General features: G+C 32.8%; 4 protein-coding genes and 1 pseudogene across 4 annotated transcripts; 4 read left to right on the top strand and 1 right to left on the bottom strand.

Annotated features, from left to right (window-relative positions):
- The first annotated feature begins 1,037 nt into the window (after nucleotides 1-1,037).
- Nucleotides 1,038-1,988, top strand: LOC131842639 (putative nuclease HARBI1; annotated as a pseudogene).
- Nucleotides 1,989-2,245: 257 nt separating this feature from the next.
- On the top strand, nucleotides 2,246-5,778 carry LOC131842561 (small ribosomal subunit protein mS23). The gene is made up of 3 exons (XM_059191132.1): nucleotides 2,246-2,402; nucleotides 4,917-5,081; nucleotides 5,435-5,778. The coding sequence occupies exons 1-3, from the start codon at nucleotides 2,359-2,361 to the stop codon at nucleotides 5,712-5,714; spliced, it is 489 nt and encodes a 162-aa protein (XP_059047115.1). The 5' UTR covers nucleotides 2,246-2,358; the 3' UTR covers nucleotides 5,715-5,778.
- Nucleotides 2,868-4,100, top strand: LOC131842560 (uncharacterized). The gene is made up of 3 exons (XM_059191131.1): nucleotides 2,868-3,145; nucleotides 3,595-3,795; nucleotides 3,880-4,100. Exons 1-3 carry the CDS (start codon nucleotides 2,868-2,870, stop codon nucleotides 4,043-4,045), a joined length of 645 nt encoding a protein of 214 aa, XP_059047114.1. The 3' UTR covers nucleotides 4,046-4,100.
- Nucleotides 5,779-6,991: 1,213 nt separating the features above from the next.
- LOC131842695 (uncharacterized) lies at nucleotides 6,992-10,754 on the top strand. Its single transcript, XM_059191271.1, has 3 exons — nucleotides 6,992-7,158; nucleotides 9,361-9,444; nucleotides 10,250-10,754. The coding sequence occupies exons 1-3, from the start codon at nucleotides 7,116-7,118 to the stop codon at nucleotides 10,420-10,422; spliced, it is 300 nt and encodes a 99-aa protein (XP_059047254.1). The 5' UTR covers nucleotides 6,992-7,115; the 3' UTR covers nucleotides 10,423-10,754.
- A 331-nt stretch (nucleotides 10,755-11,085) lies between these two features.
- On the bottom strand, nucleotides 11,086-16,321 carry LOC131842692 (splicing factor U2AF 50 kDa subunit). The gene is made up of 8 exons (XM_059191269.1): nucleotides 16,213-16,321; nucleotides 15,568-16,134; nucleotides 14,156-14,238; nucleotides 12,966-13,088; nucleotides 12,793-12,880; nucleotides 12,239-12,392; nucleotides 11,689-11,773; nucleotides 11,086-11,370 (listed from the first exon to the last, which is right to left on the bottom strand). Exons 1-8 carry the CDS (start codon nucleotides 16,226-16,228, stop codon nucleotides 11,239-11,241), a joined length of 1,248 nt encoding a protein of 415 aa, XP_059047252.1. The 5' UTR covers nucleotides 16,229-16,321; the 3' UTR covers nucleotides 11,086-11,238.
- Nucleotides 16,322-16,758: the final 437 nt, after the last annotated feature.

Raw genomic sequence — 16,758 nt, 5'->3', positions numbered from 1 at the left:
TTAATATTAATAATAACCTGGACACATCATATCCAGTCCCTAAGGTAAGCAGAGGTTGTGTTATAGTTACTAGACAAGTATTGATAAAAATTGGTGAATAAGAACACACCCAAACACGGAAACAATCGTACTCATGAATATAAATGTTTACATCGTGCGAGGAATCGAATCCGCGACCATCAGAAGCAAAGATACAGTCTAGTTACAATACAAGTATATTAAGGCCCTGGCGTAAATCTACTACTTGGTAGACAAGCGCGTTATTCTTCATGAAGGTTAATACACAGTCTACCTCCATGAAGAATAACTCGCTTGTCTACCAATCCCTTGAGCCAGTGCTGTATCGGCGCTATTACGGCAGTGGCACCAACAGCGTAGTTCTCTTTAGAGTAATAAGTTCCTTGGTGTAGCTACTACAGAAACAAATATATATTTTTGTTATTATTTTATACGTATTTTAGTCTGTATGGATATGTGTTGGTCCTTTGAGTTGCCAGAGGTAAACATAGAAATCAGATTGCTTGATTTCTATATGATTCTTTTTTACAAGATTATGTCTTATGACTAGATATTTTCATTTTGCTATAGTTATAGTAGTGAAATTATTTACATATATATTTAGCTCACAAAATATGTACGGTGTTATTCATAAAACTTAAGAAGCCATAAGCCCACTATAACAGAGCTATAAAGGCTTTATAAAAATCTCTATTTATAAACGCTAGCTTTATAACTGTTCATTAGCAATCAGTTCTATAAACCCTTATAAACCTATGATAAACCTCTGATAGTGAAAAACGTTATTCATAAACGCTCTATAGCGGTCCGATAAAGTTAAAACGTCAAATAGCGAGCCTATAAAGTTAACAGAGCCAACTCCCTACTTTAGCGTTTTAACCTAAAAATTGTGAAATAATTATTCCGTTAATTAATAAAATGGAAGCAATTACGACTATTTCTACAATTAATTTAATTGATATGTCAAGAAATCGTCAAAAAAAACATATATATTTCTTTTACCAGATAAGTGCTTTAAATATAAATACCGATTCAATAAAAGTACTGCTATATATAATTTCCTTGGTGTACGATCTAAAACAAGATCCCAGAGGTGGTGCCGTTTCTCCAGAGTTGCAAGTATTAACTGCTTTGAGGTGTTGGGGACGAAGAGAGGTAAGTTTTTTTACAATACATTCATCAATCATATATTTATATATATATATATAGGATAATGTAAGTTTTCATACAATTCAAACTCATAATTAATCTTGATATCTTTCATTTCATAGGTTCAGGATGATTGTGCTGATCTTCATGGACTCAGTCAACCCACAGTTAGTAGGATATGTAGTAGGGTGGCAAAGGCACTTGCTCAGCTTGCTTCCACTTTTATAAAAATGCCAGAAACTGTCACAGAGGAACGGTCTTGTATGACAAATTTTGAAAGTCTGGCTGGTTTTCCAGATACAGGGGCTATAGACTGTACCCATATTAAAATTAAAAAAACAGGTGGTGATGCAGCCCAATATTACATAAATTATTATTCTTTGAATGTGCAGGTGATAAAATTATGTATTATGTGTAAAACATATCTATATTGTTTGATGAACTAATTATCATTACATAGTATAAAACAAAGTCACAATGCATGTTGAAGGGGGTATAATAGATTCAAGAGGAAGGTTTATATATATATATATGTACTAGTAATGTATAAAGTACAATTATTTTGATTTTAGGTTGTCTGTGATGCAAAACTTGTAATAAGAGATGTTGTAGCAAGATGGAGGGGCAGTACTCAACAGTAGAATATTTACTGAGTCAATTATAAAAGAAAGGTTTAATAATGGTCACTTTAGAGGACGTTTACTCGGTGACTCAGGGTATCCACTCTGCCCTACCTTTTTATTTTGCATCCTGTATGTAGAAAGGAAGAAAGGTATAACTCTGCCCATATCAAAACACGGAATTTTTATTTTTTTGTTTAACAACTGGCATTTCTGTTATACAATCTGAAACAGCAGTGTTGTCACTGCTGTTTTAGACTCCATTATATTTAAAATAATCATCTACGTGCTAAATAAAAAGAACGGACAGTATAAAGTCTTCAGAGTTGAGTGTGTATTTTTTAAGAAGAAGCCTGAGTAATTATTAATAAAACTGAATAGAGTTCAGTTTTAATAAAAATTCGATAATTTCATTTGCTAAATATAATACGATATTTAAAACATGGCAAAGCGTTGGCAACACTGACCTAACCTAAAAATTTTAATATTAAATAATAATAAATTATCAGATTATTACGCTGAATTAAAATCTATTAAATTTAATTAGGCTGTACCAAAGAAGAAACGAAAAATGGCTAGCAGTAGGCTTGAAAGGATTGGCACTATATATACAAGGTTTGTACATAACAAATATTGTTGTTAATGAGAAAATAATAGTCATTAGAATAATATGATGTCAATTGTGATGATGTTGTTATCAAAATTAAACATTTAATTAATTTGAAATCTAATTGCGCTTATGTAATTTCTAACAGGAATGAAAAGTATTTTATGCTTTCTTCTGTTTGTATTCATGGAGTATGGACTTTTGTGTTCTTTCTTGGCTTTTATTTTTACTCGATAATGTGGAAATGATGATTTAAAAAAATAAGAAATTCTGATATTAGGTTCTTTTTTTAATTTTCGAGCGGGAATACTATAATTAGGCGGGAAGTAACTGGTACTGATTTGTCGGTACTTTTTAGCTAGAATAGATCTAAGTAATAAGTTATTAAACAAATTTTTCTTGACTTTTCGAGTGTTTAGAAGTGAATTATTAAATTTTCATATTAATAGAATAGATTTCTTATTGTTTGAACAATGTCTAACTTAAAGAAACTCAAGGATTCAAAATTAGATGCTGAAGATGTGGATGACTTTCTAGATACTCAATTATTAAAAGTTTCTTCAAAACCTAAAGCGAAAAGAATTCCGAAAAGAAATTGTTCTGAAACAATTAAGGAAGAAGACAATTTAATTAATCAATATGAAGCCAGTGCAAAAAAGCGAAAGGTAAAAGAAGACACAGAAATAAAGGAAGGTCCCGAAGAATCAAGGCAAAAATTATTACATGTAATGAGTCAACAATTAAAAACAAGGTTGTGTATGAGTACATTGCGTTTCATATATATATAGTTACAATTTATCCATAAAACATATAGACAATATGCAGCTGAATAGGGCATTCTAGAAACATCCAGGGCATTACAAAAAAAATAAGACCTCTATATACACTTACATTTTTGATTGAATTTGAACCATATTATTAATATTCTAAATGTATATAATTGTCTGTTTAACTATTGCATTATCATTAAACAACTTAATGAATTGTAATGAAATTTCAAATATAAGTTGTATCATGAGGACAGGTAACTGTACAACAACTTGTAATTGGTGTGTAAACCTCAACATGCTGTAAATCTGTTTATCAAAGCCAAGTTATGGATTATGTTGCTTTAGTCAGCAATTACATTATTTTAGCTACTTTCTAGTTATACACTTTATCAGCCTTTTTTATTAACTATAATTTTTTATTCTTTCTCAGAAAAGATTGTCATAGCAATCTACTTAACAATCTGTCAGATGTAATAAATCAGCTACAAGTTGATTATAATACTGTTAAAGATAATGAACAGAAACTAGAACATATGACTGTGGCAATAATGAAATGCTTTCAGCAATCTGGCAATGCATATAAACAAAAAATTAAAAGTTTAAAAGAAATTCATGCGGCTTTCAAAAAGGAGTAAGATTGAATTTATTATTATTATTTCTTGTTGGATAATGTTATGAATAATATAATATAAATATTGTATTGATTATATTTCAGATCAGAAGTGATGGATTATGATCACAAGTCAGAAACAGATAAACTAGCCGATAACTTAAAGGAGGATATTATAAAAATACAAAATAAAGTTATAGCAGAAACAAAACGAAATGGACTTGCGGCTTTACGTCGATCTATATTTCAAACTGTTGAAAATAGTTTTTAACTAATTGTAATTTTCTATTGCTATTCTATGATTTTGTATAATTTCGTTGTTAGAAATAAATATGTCTAAACATTTATATTTGTGATATTATTGTACATTTTTATTTGTGATAATATACCAATATGACTATCTTATGATAGCCTTTTGGCTTTCCTAAAGTAATCCTTATCATATCAGATCCTATGATCTAACAACTATAAAGAACAGGTTGGGCAAAATGTATCAATACCTTTAACATAATTGTCAGCTGGCTGTAATGTGCTGGATTATTACCAACTGAAGGCAAATTAAATAATTATAATAGTGACAATTTGTCCTTTTCTCGTTAGTACCTAAGCTCGGCTCTTGTCATGTTGGTTTCACTCTGCTTGTTCCATTACAAAGTACAAGTTTGTACATAATATTGCTGGAGACCTTACAGTGCATATAGGCGCTGTGAATTAGGTTAACAGAGGAGTATAAGAGCTATTTGGAGTCCTAACTAAAAATTTTTGGAATAAATCTTGATGCCACATCAAGATTTTGTCCAAAAATTTTGTTCGTCTGCTACAGCGCTATATTTCAGTAACTATTATTGCGATTTGAAATTCAATATAGTCTAGATGGCATATTTGTTTTTTTATCTATCTAAATTTATTTTAACTTACGAATGTGTGGTAAACATAAAAGTAGCCCTCAATTACCAAACAAGCGCGTGTATTTTACATTTAAAAGCTATGATTTATTGTTTCTTTTATTACTTAGCTTCATCTGAGACTGTTAAAACTATTTTTTTAAACAGCATCTTTAAAAGGCTACTAATAGAGGGTGCAATGAAAGCTGAAGCTAGCTTCACCTAAAACTATGTTAAAATTATTTTTTTATTTAACAGGGTTGAAGGGCTTCTGACACGGGGTGCAATGAAACCGGACGACAGACCACTTTGGTTCGATGTATACAAAGCATTTCCGCCTATAACCGAACCTAAATTTGCCAGGCCTAAACCGGAAATTAAACCAATACGACCGATTTTATACAAGGAAGACGCAGTAAGAGTGTAAGTATTGTTCACACAGCGCCATTCTGTCTCAAGCTAAGAGGTTGAGTTGTGAATATTAGACAACTGATATTAAATAGCTAAATATATTTTACTTTCGTAAATATATACATTCACGAAACACTCAGACTAATACTGTCCTAGGAATCTATGTTCGGAAGTTTTGTGCTATCAAGTGGACGTGTCATCTCTATGTTTTTTATCCGTGTCCGGAAATTCAGAAATATAAATTCACAACCTAAGCTGGATTATGACTACTATTGTACTAAATAGTAGTCATATATGTATTTAAGTAAGAAAGACATTTGAAATGTGTCCCAATTGGAATACTAATATATAGAATTTATTTACAGAAAATTTCATTCTAATGGTCACGGTTTAGGCGCAGTAAATATGATGAATCCTACTAGTGAAACACATACGAAAAAACTTTTACAAGAATACGAAATACTGAAAAACGAAGGAGTCCCTGAACATGAACTTATTGAAAAATCTGCAGCGATTGTACAAAACGAGAGAAACATTGAGCGGCAAGAAGTGGCTAAAGTTAAAATTACTAGCAAAAATAAAGAAGTATCGACACCTCAAACACTTGCAGAAGCAGATTTAAAAAATATTTTCAAGGATAATTAGGAATTACTTAATATTTTTTTTTTTAATTAGATAGGTACCTAGATAATATAGAGTATTTATTATTTATTATCTTTTTATTTACTACCCTTTGGCTGTCTATAGTCTATACCTGTAAGTATAAAATGGTACTCAAAGTTATCAAAGTTTGTCGAGGATGTTAAGCATACATACATACAGAAAGTTTTTTTTTATCGGAGACAATGGAATGGTGCACCCGTCTGCGCTAACGGTTTACGTTGGGGGGACACCAGTGGAGGATGATAAGATGAGAATGAGGTCAGGTTAGTTAGCGTATCATTACAAATTCACCAAGAATTTATCACGATGGTGATAAATTCTTGGTGAATTTGTCATACGGGCGCCCGTGGTACGATAGTGGTAAATTCTCTAAGTAATAATAACCCAGGACTATTCACACGCGCGCCATCTAGACCCAAGCTAAGCAAAGCTTGCGAAATAGGTACCTAATAGAGAACACAGACTAAGTTTTTTAAATAAATGCATACATAATGCACATATACAACGGAAAAGGGGATTGTTAGTAATGTGGATTGACGACTCCATTACTAGCAATGTACTATGTGAGGTAGACCTCTGCGCGGTTTCCCCTGGAAACTATGCTTATAAATCCTTGGTGAATTTGTCCTGATGGGCTAACTGATGCCTCAACTGCCTGAACTGGGCCTCATATTCATTTTGTTTTCCTCTACTGATGCCCCGACAGCGGAGGCAGGTGCACTATTACAATATCATCCATAAGAAGATATACTAACTAGAAGATATAGTAACTATATAGAAAACACTTATACCAATACAAACATACTTATGAATTCATATGTTTACATTGTGCTAGGAATCGAACATGACCATTGGAAGTACCTATGGCTCTATGCTAATAACCATAGACCACCGAGACTATCATTTTAATCAACAGGTACATTTCCCAGTTACCAAAGGACCAAGAAATGTATTTAATATACATATTATATATATATATATATATATATATCTGTATGTCCATACAAGTAGGATTCTGCAGTGTAGTAGGTACCTACCCTAGTGATATATTCTAGGATTAATTTCGTGTAAACAAAGCTAAGATTAGGTAGTCTGTATTTCCAAGCCAAGCTAAGCCAGGAACAGAATAGAAAAAATAAGTCTGTTTTAGAATAATAGTAAACATTGAGTCATATCCTTTATATGTGCTACATTTGAGCAATTGCTTTAGGGCGAACCGTATAATATCTGCGTATTAGTAATCACGATATCTTATCTCAGTATAGTGATAAGAGCTCGGTCCTAAAGAACACCTCACCTGCGTTAGTATACCTTAAATTACCTTTATTTTAAAGGGGTTTTGTGAATACAGAATAAAAAAGTATCTAAATATAATTCATCAAAATGGCAAGAAGATCTATTTGGTTTTACCTTGCGGTCATTTTGGGTAAGTTATTTGTTTTATCCATATTTTATTATTAAATACATGCATAATACATTATTAATACGTGTTAAGTAGGTCTGTATAATGATTATTTTTTATTAAGATAAAATTCCTTGTACATATTTGAACTTAACTAGGCATTTAACGTTAACTAAACAATAAAAATTAAAAACTACATAGGTACATTGCGTACCTATTAGAGCCGTGCCTCAACCTTCAAGGATACACTTGCTTTAGGAACCTATCATTTTGTGAAAATATATAAAAATACTGTCCATGTTACTATGGTTGATAAGGTTACTTTATTTTTATGTGTAGAAAAAATTTAAGATCTTTTACATAAGTTTTTGTTAAGTTTATTCATTACAAACAATAAGTAAATATTTCCTCTTTGTAGTATTTGTTTAGATATCACTGCGACGTAAGTAAGTACATAGATATAGGAGTGGTGACTACTTATTATAAGGGTAGTGTTTTGAAAGTCGACTAGAATGTAAAGTAGACATGACTAACCGTAAAACCTACATATATCTACAGGACGCCATATCTGCTAACTGGATTTTTGCGATCAGATGCCTTTTTGGTACATAATTCAATAATGAATTATGCACCAAACATAATTCAATAATGAATTATGTTCTAAACTTATTAGAAACTGTATCCTGCTACTAAATGAAGTAGGAAGCAGAAATAATATTATACTGAGATGGGTCCCCGGGCATTCAAATATTGAAGGCAATGAGAATGCCGACCATCTGGCAAAGTTAGGGGCAAAAACCGTCCAACTGGGCCCCGAACCCTTCTGTGGTGTGCCTCGTTGCCTAAAACTGGGACATCTCAAATTAATAACCAAACGAGAAGCACTGAATCACTGGCAAGAAATGCCAGGATTAATACATTCAAAAGACCTTATATCGGGCTTCTCGACCAAATACTCCAATAGATTACTGCAATTGAGTAAAAACAACATATGCATGATGACTAGGGCCCTCACAGGACACTGCAAATTGAACAAGCATATGGCTAAGCTAGGCCTATGCACGACAAGTATCTGCAGATTCTGCCAAACTGAAGAGGAAACGCCGCTTCACATCCTATGTGGTTGTAGCCCACTCATGCATAAACGAAATATCTCCTTTGGAAAGTTTACACTCTTTCCCGATGAGATAAAAACGATCGCTCCTAAGAATATCCTTCAATTCTTGTCCCTGACGGGTCTAGGTAGCGAACTCTGAAAAGGGCGAGCACAATAGATCTATGTAGGTCGCAGTGCTACAGGTGCTACACATCTGACAATAGCCCAAACAACCCAATAAAAAAAATAAAAAAAATATGCACCAAAAATTTATATTGCATGGAGCAAGTTCAAAATATGCAACCACAAATTTATTAAATTAAGATGCTTCGTTTTGTTACTAAATAAAACAGTGGTGCGATATCAATACATACTAGCCACGATTTTTTTTCTAACACCATTCTATTTCAAACAATCTTCAATCAAATATCAATCTTTTTCAACTTACAATACAACACTACCGTGACATTTTTATTCTGTGTGGCATTGAATCTTGAAACGATATAGTTAAACCTATACAGATTTTATAGTAAGACATAGACCATCATAATTTTTATCCCGACTGTCCGAAGCATTGTCAAGGACCAACTCTTGGTATGTGATGAAATGTGGACACAGCGGAGAAGGGTAGATAGATATTGCTAATAATGTGGACTGAAAAACCATTGCTAGCAACATATCAGGTAGACCTCCACGCGATTCTCCCTGGAAACTATTGCGATAATAGTAATTTGCTGGACTATCTGACCTGACCTCATATTCATCTTATCGTTCTCCACTGGTATCCCACTATCATAAACCGTTAACACAGGCGAGTGCATCGTTCCATTAATATTAATAAAAAAATGTGGGCACATTTCTCTGCTTTACCTGAATCTAATGTGGCAGGTATCAAGTCTCTCGGATTACCTTTTAGTTTGTTATCGGTATTTTTAACACCAGAAAAAATAGTCAGAAATACAAAATGATACACAAAAAAGGCTCTGTTCGACTTGATTGGAACTAACGACCTTTCAGGCAAAGTCAATGATACTACTAGACCATAGCCTCTGCGCCGAGCACTTTCAAACAGATTTTATGTCTTATGTAATGATTATTATTTAAGATACCTAATGTTTTTCAAATTTCAGTTATTTTGAGTACCCTTACTCAAGAAGCCCAAGCCAGAAGGAAAATTCTGAGGGGAAGGCGGGTTATGACACGCACTTATTATCGTAAGTAATACCTACATCTTATATCTGACACTGTGGTGTGGTAATAGATATATACTCGCGGCTCGCCAACCCTCAATTAATTTTTGAGACTTTTATTATTTAATTGGACTAGCTAACAAGTAAATGATACATCGGATGTTAAGTGATAACCGTCACCAATATATAAAACACATTACAAAAACCTATGTCTATGCCCGTAGGCTAAGATGTCTTGTCTCTGTAACCTTACTTCAATGTGTTTATGCTCACCCTTCAAACTGAAACACAAATGCGGTTGAAATAGCTGAAAGAGAGGCATCTATATAAACATATGCAGTATATAAGTTTATGCAATCTACATAAACATTTATTAGTTTATTAGTGTCACAAGTATTCTGTAATGGGCGCTACAGTAATTAACCATTGTGATTTCAAATTGTCCAAAGCGATACTACTTAATTGGCCATTTCAAGTTCTGTCATGAAAACAATTTTCTATATTTTGAATTATACTAATAATATACTTTCACGGCTGTTATTCCGGATGGGATAGTCATAGATATTATCAACTATCAACGTCGTAGTGAACTAATGGCTTAACATGCCCACATTTCGCTCGGTATAAGTGAATCAGCCTGGCAGGGGGGAAAGTACCTCCTCTCGTATTAATTTGGTGTATCGGTGTTTCTATAACCGCAGAATCAGTCAGAAGTATAAATTGAAACTCAAAGATTTTTTGTGCCAGCCAGATTCGAAATCACTATCTTGGTACTATGTCCGGATACCACTCTGGCACAACACTCTAAATATAATTATTTGGTTTTCAGATGGTAATGCAGTACCTGCGTGGGCTATAAGTTTGATGGCTGGTCTAGGGATGCTGATTGTTGGCGGCATTGTATATGCAGTAATGAGAAAAATCATTATATCTCCGGATTTAGAAGACGCGCAGATCGCCGACCGTGGTTATCAACGAACGGCAACAAGCGAACCGGCATGATTAATCACAGAATTTGTCACTATTGTCTTGTTATATTGTTTAAGAATAGTTAAGTAAATTATGAAATATATTTCGTTTTATAAAATTAAATAAAACTAATAAGTATTTTGAGTAACCACCGAAAATTGTAATAGTATGTATTATCATAATATAAAACATACTGTTTTTATGTTATGAATATGTATTTACAGGTTGAATTACTATACTATAGGGACTGCCATATATTACGCCACCCGAATTTCATATATTTTTAACACCTGTCTTTTACAGCTCACACGGTCTCGTTTGAGATCCTAGTGCAACGTGGTATATTTTCCAATTTTACACTAATTAGGTAAACCAAGTGTAAATCCGTCAAATAAACAAATTAAAAATTTGTTTATATACACGTAGTTGGTAATAGATTTTACAATGTGACATCTAAAAATTTAGAACCCCTCCCTTCTCGTAAAGATGTGATGTATTTTTTGGATGACTCCTAGAGATAATTCGATATTTCAAGATAGTCTCGTTTTATATGCATTTACAATGCCGGGACTGGTGGTAATATACTTTGTAGTATTATATTTTGTTTATCTTATACATTTTATTTTGAGTTTTTTAATCAATAATTTTACCTTTGTTTTAATATAACTAATAAAAATAGTAATAAAACATTATGTTATAATTAAATCTTTTTATTGTTACTTATTAAATACACAATATAATCAAGAGGAATCGATGAAAAAAATTTATTATAATTAACATTTTACATGAGATTTTAATAATGACAGTGTGGTCTTCCGGTTACACCCAAACGATATAATCGATTGTCAATTAGAATTCTCTGCGATGGTACTTGTCAGGATCGAAGTACGATGTGACGACGACACGGTTACTGAACTTACGACCCGTGAGAGTTTGTTGTGCTTTTTGACAATCTGCAATACTGTTGAATTCTACGAATACCTGTAAATTCAAGGAAACATATTAAATCAGTTATTTCTGTTGCAATTAATGATAGCAGATATGATAGATATCTTTAGAATATTAAAACGGAAAGAAAACTATCTTGTGAAAGCTATCTTAACTATCCCCACGTACTACGGTTTTGTATTTTAGAATGTTATTATTCTATTGTAGTTATAGATTATTAATGTTTGTTTTTCTATCATGAAAAAATATTTGTATATATTTTAATATGTTTAACAATTGTCAATTTACTATACTACACCATATTAGATACTAGAATGTTTTTGGTAATTGTAACATATTCAGTATTCTTACCTTTCCACAACCCGGTACTTCCACACCTTCAATGGGTCTTGGTATCTCTATACTACGTACACATCCATACTTATTACATTCCTCCCTGTAACAATAAACCATATAGTATGATTATCAATAAAATACATAATATTTATATGACAAGTGTGAAAAATATACGACCAATGCGCGAATTCGCTATTGCTTAAATTTTCTTAGTATTCATACCTTTACTATACCAAGATCTAAGTAGGTGTGTAATATACACTTAGAACGTTATAGGCTAGTCTTTTTACTACATTGTTTTATTTTATTGATTATATTTCTTGCACTCTTCTTCTTGGTAGGTGTATAGGCGGCAAAATCTCCGTCGACGGAAGTGTGTTCACGTAAGTCCTTTACACATATATTTAAAATACTATCCACTATACATCACCGACATTTAAAACTGATATGAATACAAAGTCAGTGGACTATAATCCTTTCCATATTTATATCATATAAATAATTGCATGGCCAATTAAACACTTTCTTAACTATTTTACTAAATGAGGTATAAAGCTATACGCACTTGATGTCCTCGAGAATATCCTCATACTCCTCTTCGTCGCGAAGCTCGTCGGGTGTAACCATGTTGAGAAGGCACAGAACTTCGGTGGCCGGGCCCGCGCCCGCTAGTGTTAGGCCGGCCACCTGCAGCTGTACAGGTGCGGCGCCAGTCATTGCTACAAACACGAAATCATATTTACCAAATATGTTTAAATATACTGTTAAAATGTACATCGTAAGTTATACACTTACGATACTCTACTGTATATACAGAAACAGTTCACACTGAAATTGCAATACAGGTTCATATTATAAGATGGCGTCAAAGCGGGAAATAAGATGTAACATTTTTATTTTTATTTTTACAATATTTAAAATACATATATTTAATTACTTTTTAAAAAAAAAAATATTTTAGGTCCTATTTTGTATTTCGAAACTGTAATTTCTTTAATCTTTGCGAAATTGAGACTTCTTAATTCAACTGTGCTATTTTCGCTAATACTATTGATTTCCATGATTCTTTTTGCTACAAAAAGAATACAAATTCTATCTAAAGTAAAGATTATTTCTTACCTAATGTTGAATTCTTTGCACCAATACTGGCTCTCTGTACAATTAATTTCTTGTCACCCAACTGCATACCATTCAGTCCTGCAATGGCCTGTTGACAATTACAAATAAAAACCCATCAAGAATGAAAATACATAGAATGTTAAACACTGAATATATTGATTATTTCAACATACCTGGTCTGTCATTGATATGTCAACATATTCAGCAAATGCGTAACCTTTGCTAAGGCCTGTTGAGGAATCCTTCACCAAATTGAAAGCTCGAAGTTGCCCAAATGACATCAGCAGTTCTTTTACCTGTTTATATGTAAGACTATTAGTAAAAGTCAATTAAGTTGTGAGAACTCGTACAAATACATAGTTTGATATATAAGTTTTTTATTACGTCGTACATTCAGCATACATAACTTTTAGTGTTCCCATTGAGATTTGCTTAGCAAAATGCAGCAAATATATAAATGAATATTATCTGACCTGTATCTAGCCGCATGTTAGATTCAGATGTGAATGGAGGAGACTTGCCTTGGAGTGCCGACGTCTCATTCAAGTACAAGACGTATAGGTGAGAATGAGAGACAACAGTGACACGCGGGCCGCGAATGTGCCAAATCTAAGCTAGGGAGGGGCAAAAAGCAAACTATATCAGTGAGTTGTATGAGTATAAGTATTGAGCGTGAATCGTGCACGCTCATCCCTCCAAGGGGTACCTGAAAATACCTGAAACGGACCAAATAATAACGCGGCTCACTGCTGGCCTCACCGTAGCCCTGTCAACTGTTGAATCTCGCCCTGAAATTGTTGCGGCGCCTAATGTTACTTAATGGGAACTAGCTAGTAGTCAGTATAATGATGTAATAAATGTACAGTACTGTAATCTCACTTTAGTGTCACATCAATCCATAACTAATACTTGATGTGGACCATTTGTATAGATTTTTGTTATTAGTAATAAATTGGTTACACAGTAGGGTTATGAAAAGATCTCATTTGATAATTTTTTGTTATAACAACAAATTATAAGTACTTTTATGTGATGATGAATGATACTCATGTTTTATAAATAGATATATGTGGAGTCTGGGTACTGACCTGCAAAATATAATTTAGTTTAATCAAATCCAGATTTACAAATCAATAACAAAATATCAAATGGTATTAAAGTCAGGACAATAAGTATAACAATTTTACTGTATTTATTATGCAGAAAATGCTTTGGTAATGGTTGTATAAATTTTATGTACACATTAAACTGTGAAACATGAATTTATAGGGTCTATATTGATATGAATATTCATATGTTAGTCTATACTTTATAGACTATAAATAATGTATGCTTCACAGAGTTTGTAGAGAAAACTACTTACTTGATCTTCATTAAGATAATTAGGAAGACCACCAATGAATATTTTGTGTGGAGAATCAGGCACAACTGTACTAATAACACCAGCTGAAAAAACGTTTTTTAAATTATTAGAAAATAGGTAGAATTTAATACAAGCATAACATATATAATTATTGACATATTATTTATGTAAATAGAATGGTAAACAGGTTGACCAACCACTAGATGGTAAACAATAACCTTCCCCTATATGTATATTAGCGGTCCCAGACATGAGTTGCTTTGGTTAAGGTTCTTGAATAACTTAATATGATGACTATAAATTGAGATGTAAGCTATTCTATCTTTCAAGTTGGATCAAATTGCACACAATGTGCATATCAAATTTGCAACCAATTCAGTAGTTTGGAACAAACAAGTCTATTTACAAACAAGGTTACAAGTAATTTTTATACATAAAGATATACATACATATATAGCACTATGGGTGTAACATTATTAGATGTTAAATGCCATTGTAAAAAATAACAAAAATACTTTTTTTTTGTAAGAAAAAAATCCTTTTATGACATTGGTAAACATTAAAACATATTTATTTTTTTATTTTAGATTGAAATTTTTGAGGAAAATAAAGAAAATTCATTGCCGTCACCAGTGACCACTGTGGCGCTGTGGGACCTAAAACACATTTTCTATATGTGTGCGCCGCAGGTCATGACAGAGTATTGTTGTTGAGCGCCGGTCCGGTCATTCTAGTGTTAAAAAAGCACAGTGCTAAAAATGTGTTAAAAAAGCACACACCAGTGATCAAATGCTTTTTAAACACATCTCTAAAGTGAGGTCATGGGTGATCTACGCGGCGCAAAGATTCAGACATTATGAGGTCACCGGTGACCTACAAGGCATTTAACATGTTAAGTAGCACCTATAATGCCACTGATTTTTTCAACTTTAATGCACACTGTACAAAAAGTTGCTGGCAATGTGGACTGTTGACCCCATTGGTAGTAATGTACCACATCAAGTTGAACTCAGCATAGGAGGAATTTATCATAATGGACTAACTGACCGGACTTCATGCTCATCTTATCATCTTCCATTGGTGTTACACCAATGTAAACTGTTAGCATAGGCTGGAGTACAATTCCATTATTAACAAAAAATACTTAAGGTAATAGTACATTTGGGAGACTTAACACCAGGTGGCATATTCTCAGTCAGTCATAGATAATGTTAAATGATTTGTGATTAATTCAGAGGACTGAGATGTCCTATCTCTTAATCTGTAATTCATTGCCTAATCACATTCTACAAAACACAGTTTATAAAACAAGCTGCTTAATGGTTGATATAGGCTACACAGAGATATGCAGAAGGCCTTTTACAGTTCTAGTAAACATGTTCATATTGTAAATAAAATATTAAGAAACTTGCCTGGTACATTTATAGCTGGGTTCTCTGTACCCGGCATAGGCTGATAGTCATGAGGCCGTCGAATCTTCAAGCTTTGACCTTTGAAGTTGATACCATCAAAAGCCATTGCTTGTGTAGTTTCATCAATAGATCTAAATTCTAGGAAAGCAAAGTTTTTATCTAAATTGATCTGGCAAGCGAGAACTGGATTACCAGCAGCTTGCGCCAAGCCAGACAGATGCATTTGTTGGTTGAAAAATTCCATTGTTTCTTCCTCAGTAACACCAAATGGTATATTTCCGACGTATAATCTTCTTGCTTGTCGTGTTATAGTAGAACCTACGACAGGTACCGCCGCCTGAGGTGTATCAGCGACAATGTTGGCCGGAATTTGACCAGCCGCTTGCATAGCCTTATATTGTAATGGCGTTATGTGTTCGAATCCTGGTGGTGGGACATCCCAGTAAAGAGAAGGCTTACGTCTACGGGACCTCTTTGATGGCGACCTCGATCTGCTCTTCCTCTTTTCTCTGCGTTCTCTTGAACGTGATCTAGAACGGCGCCTTGATCGGGATCTGCGTCGTCGATCTAAAACCGAAACGAATAAAATGCGTATAAATAAAAACATGTTTTACTGCATTTATACATATTTAAAAAGATATTTACCTTTATCCTCACCCATAGTATTTTATAGTATATATTTAATTATTTTATATTGCTTATTATATTGGTATCACAAATCAAAGTATAATATAGAAGCAAGTAAAACAAAATGGTGGCGAATGAATTATTTTTAATAGCTTTACGGCTTTGAATTACCCTTGTGCCGAGTGCTGATTTTTTTTTATTAATAATTTTATAGTAATAAATAAGCAACCAACAAATGTCTAACTTATATTATTATTATCACAGCGTAATTTATGACTAATTATTAAACTGATAATACAATTATTAATTTATGTTTAATTCATTATAGAAGATGAGTCGACACACTCGGTTAAAAGGTATGCACTGATAGACAGAATTCCGGACTAAATGATCGAAAATTCGTTTGTTAGTGTAATAACTCTGTATTTTGCAAGCATACATTTATTATTTTTATTATTTATTCGAACATTTTAGTATATTATATACAGGATAATTTCATTTTTAAAAGTAACACTAGAACATCAATCAAAGAGTAAAGTAAATATACCGAATATAATATACCAA

This window comes from Achroia grisella, unplaced genomic scaffold (genome assembly GCF_030625045.1).
Source record: "Achroia grisella isolate CSIRO2021 unplaced genomic scaffold, CSIRO_AGI_Agris_v1 utg241, whole genome shotgun sequence".
In the NCBI taxonomy this organism is placed as follows: Eukaryota; Metazoa; Arthropoda; class Insecta; order Lepidoptera; family Pyralidae; genus Achroia; species Achroia grisella.
The sequence above is the reverse complement of the archived record's forward strand: the minus strand, read 5'-3'. Positions and strand labels throughout refer to the sequence as shown.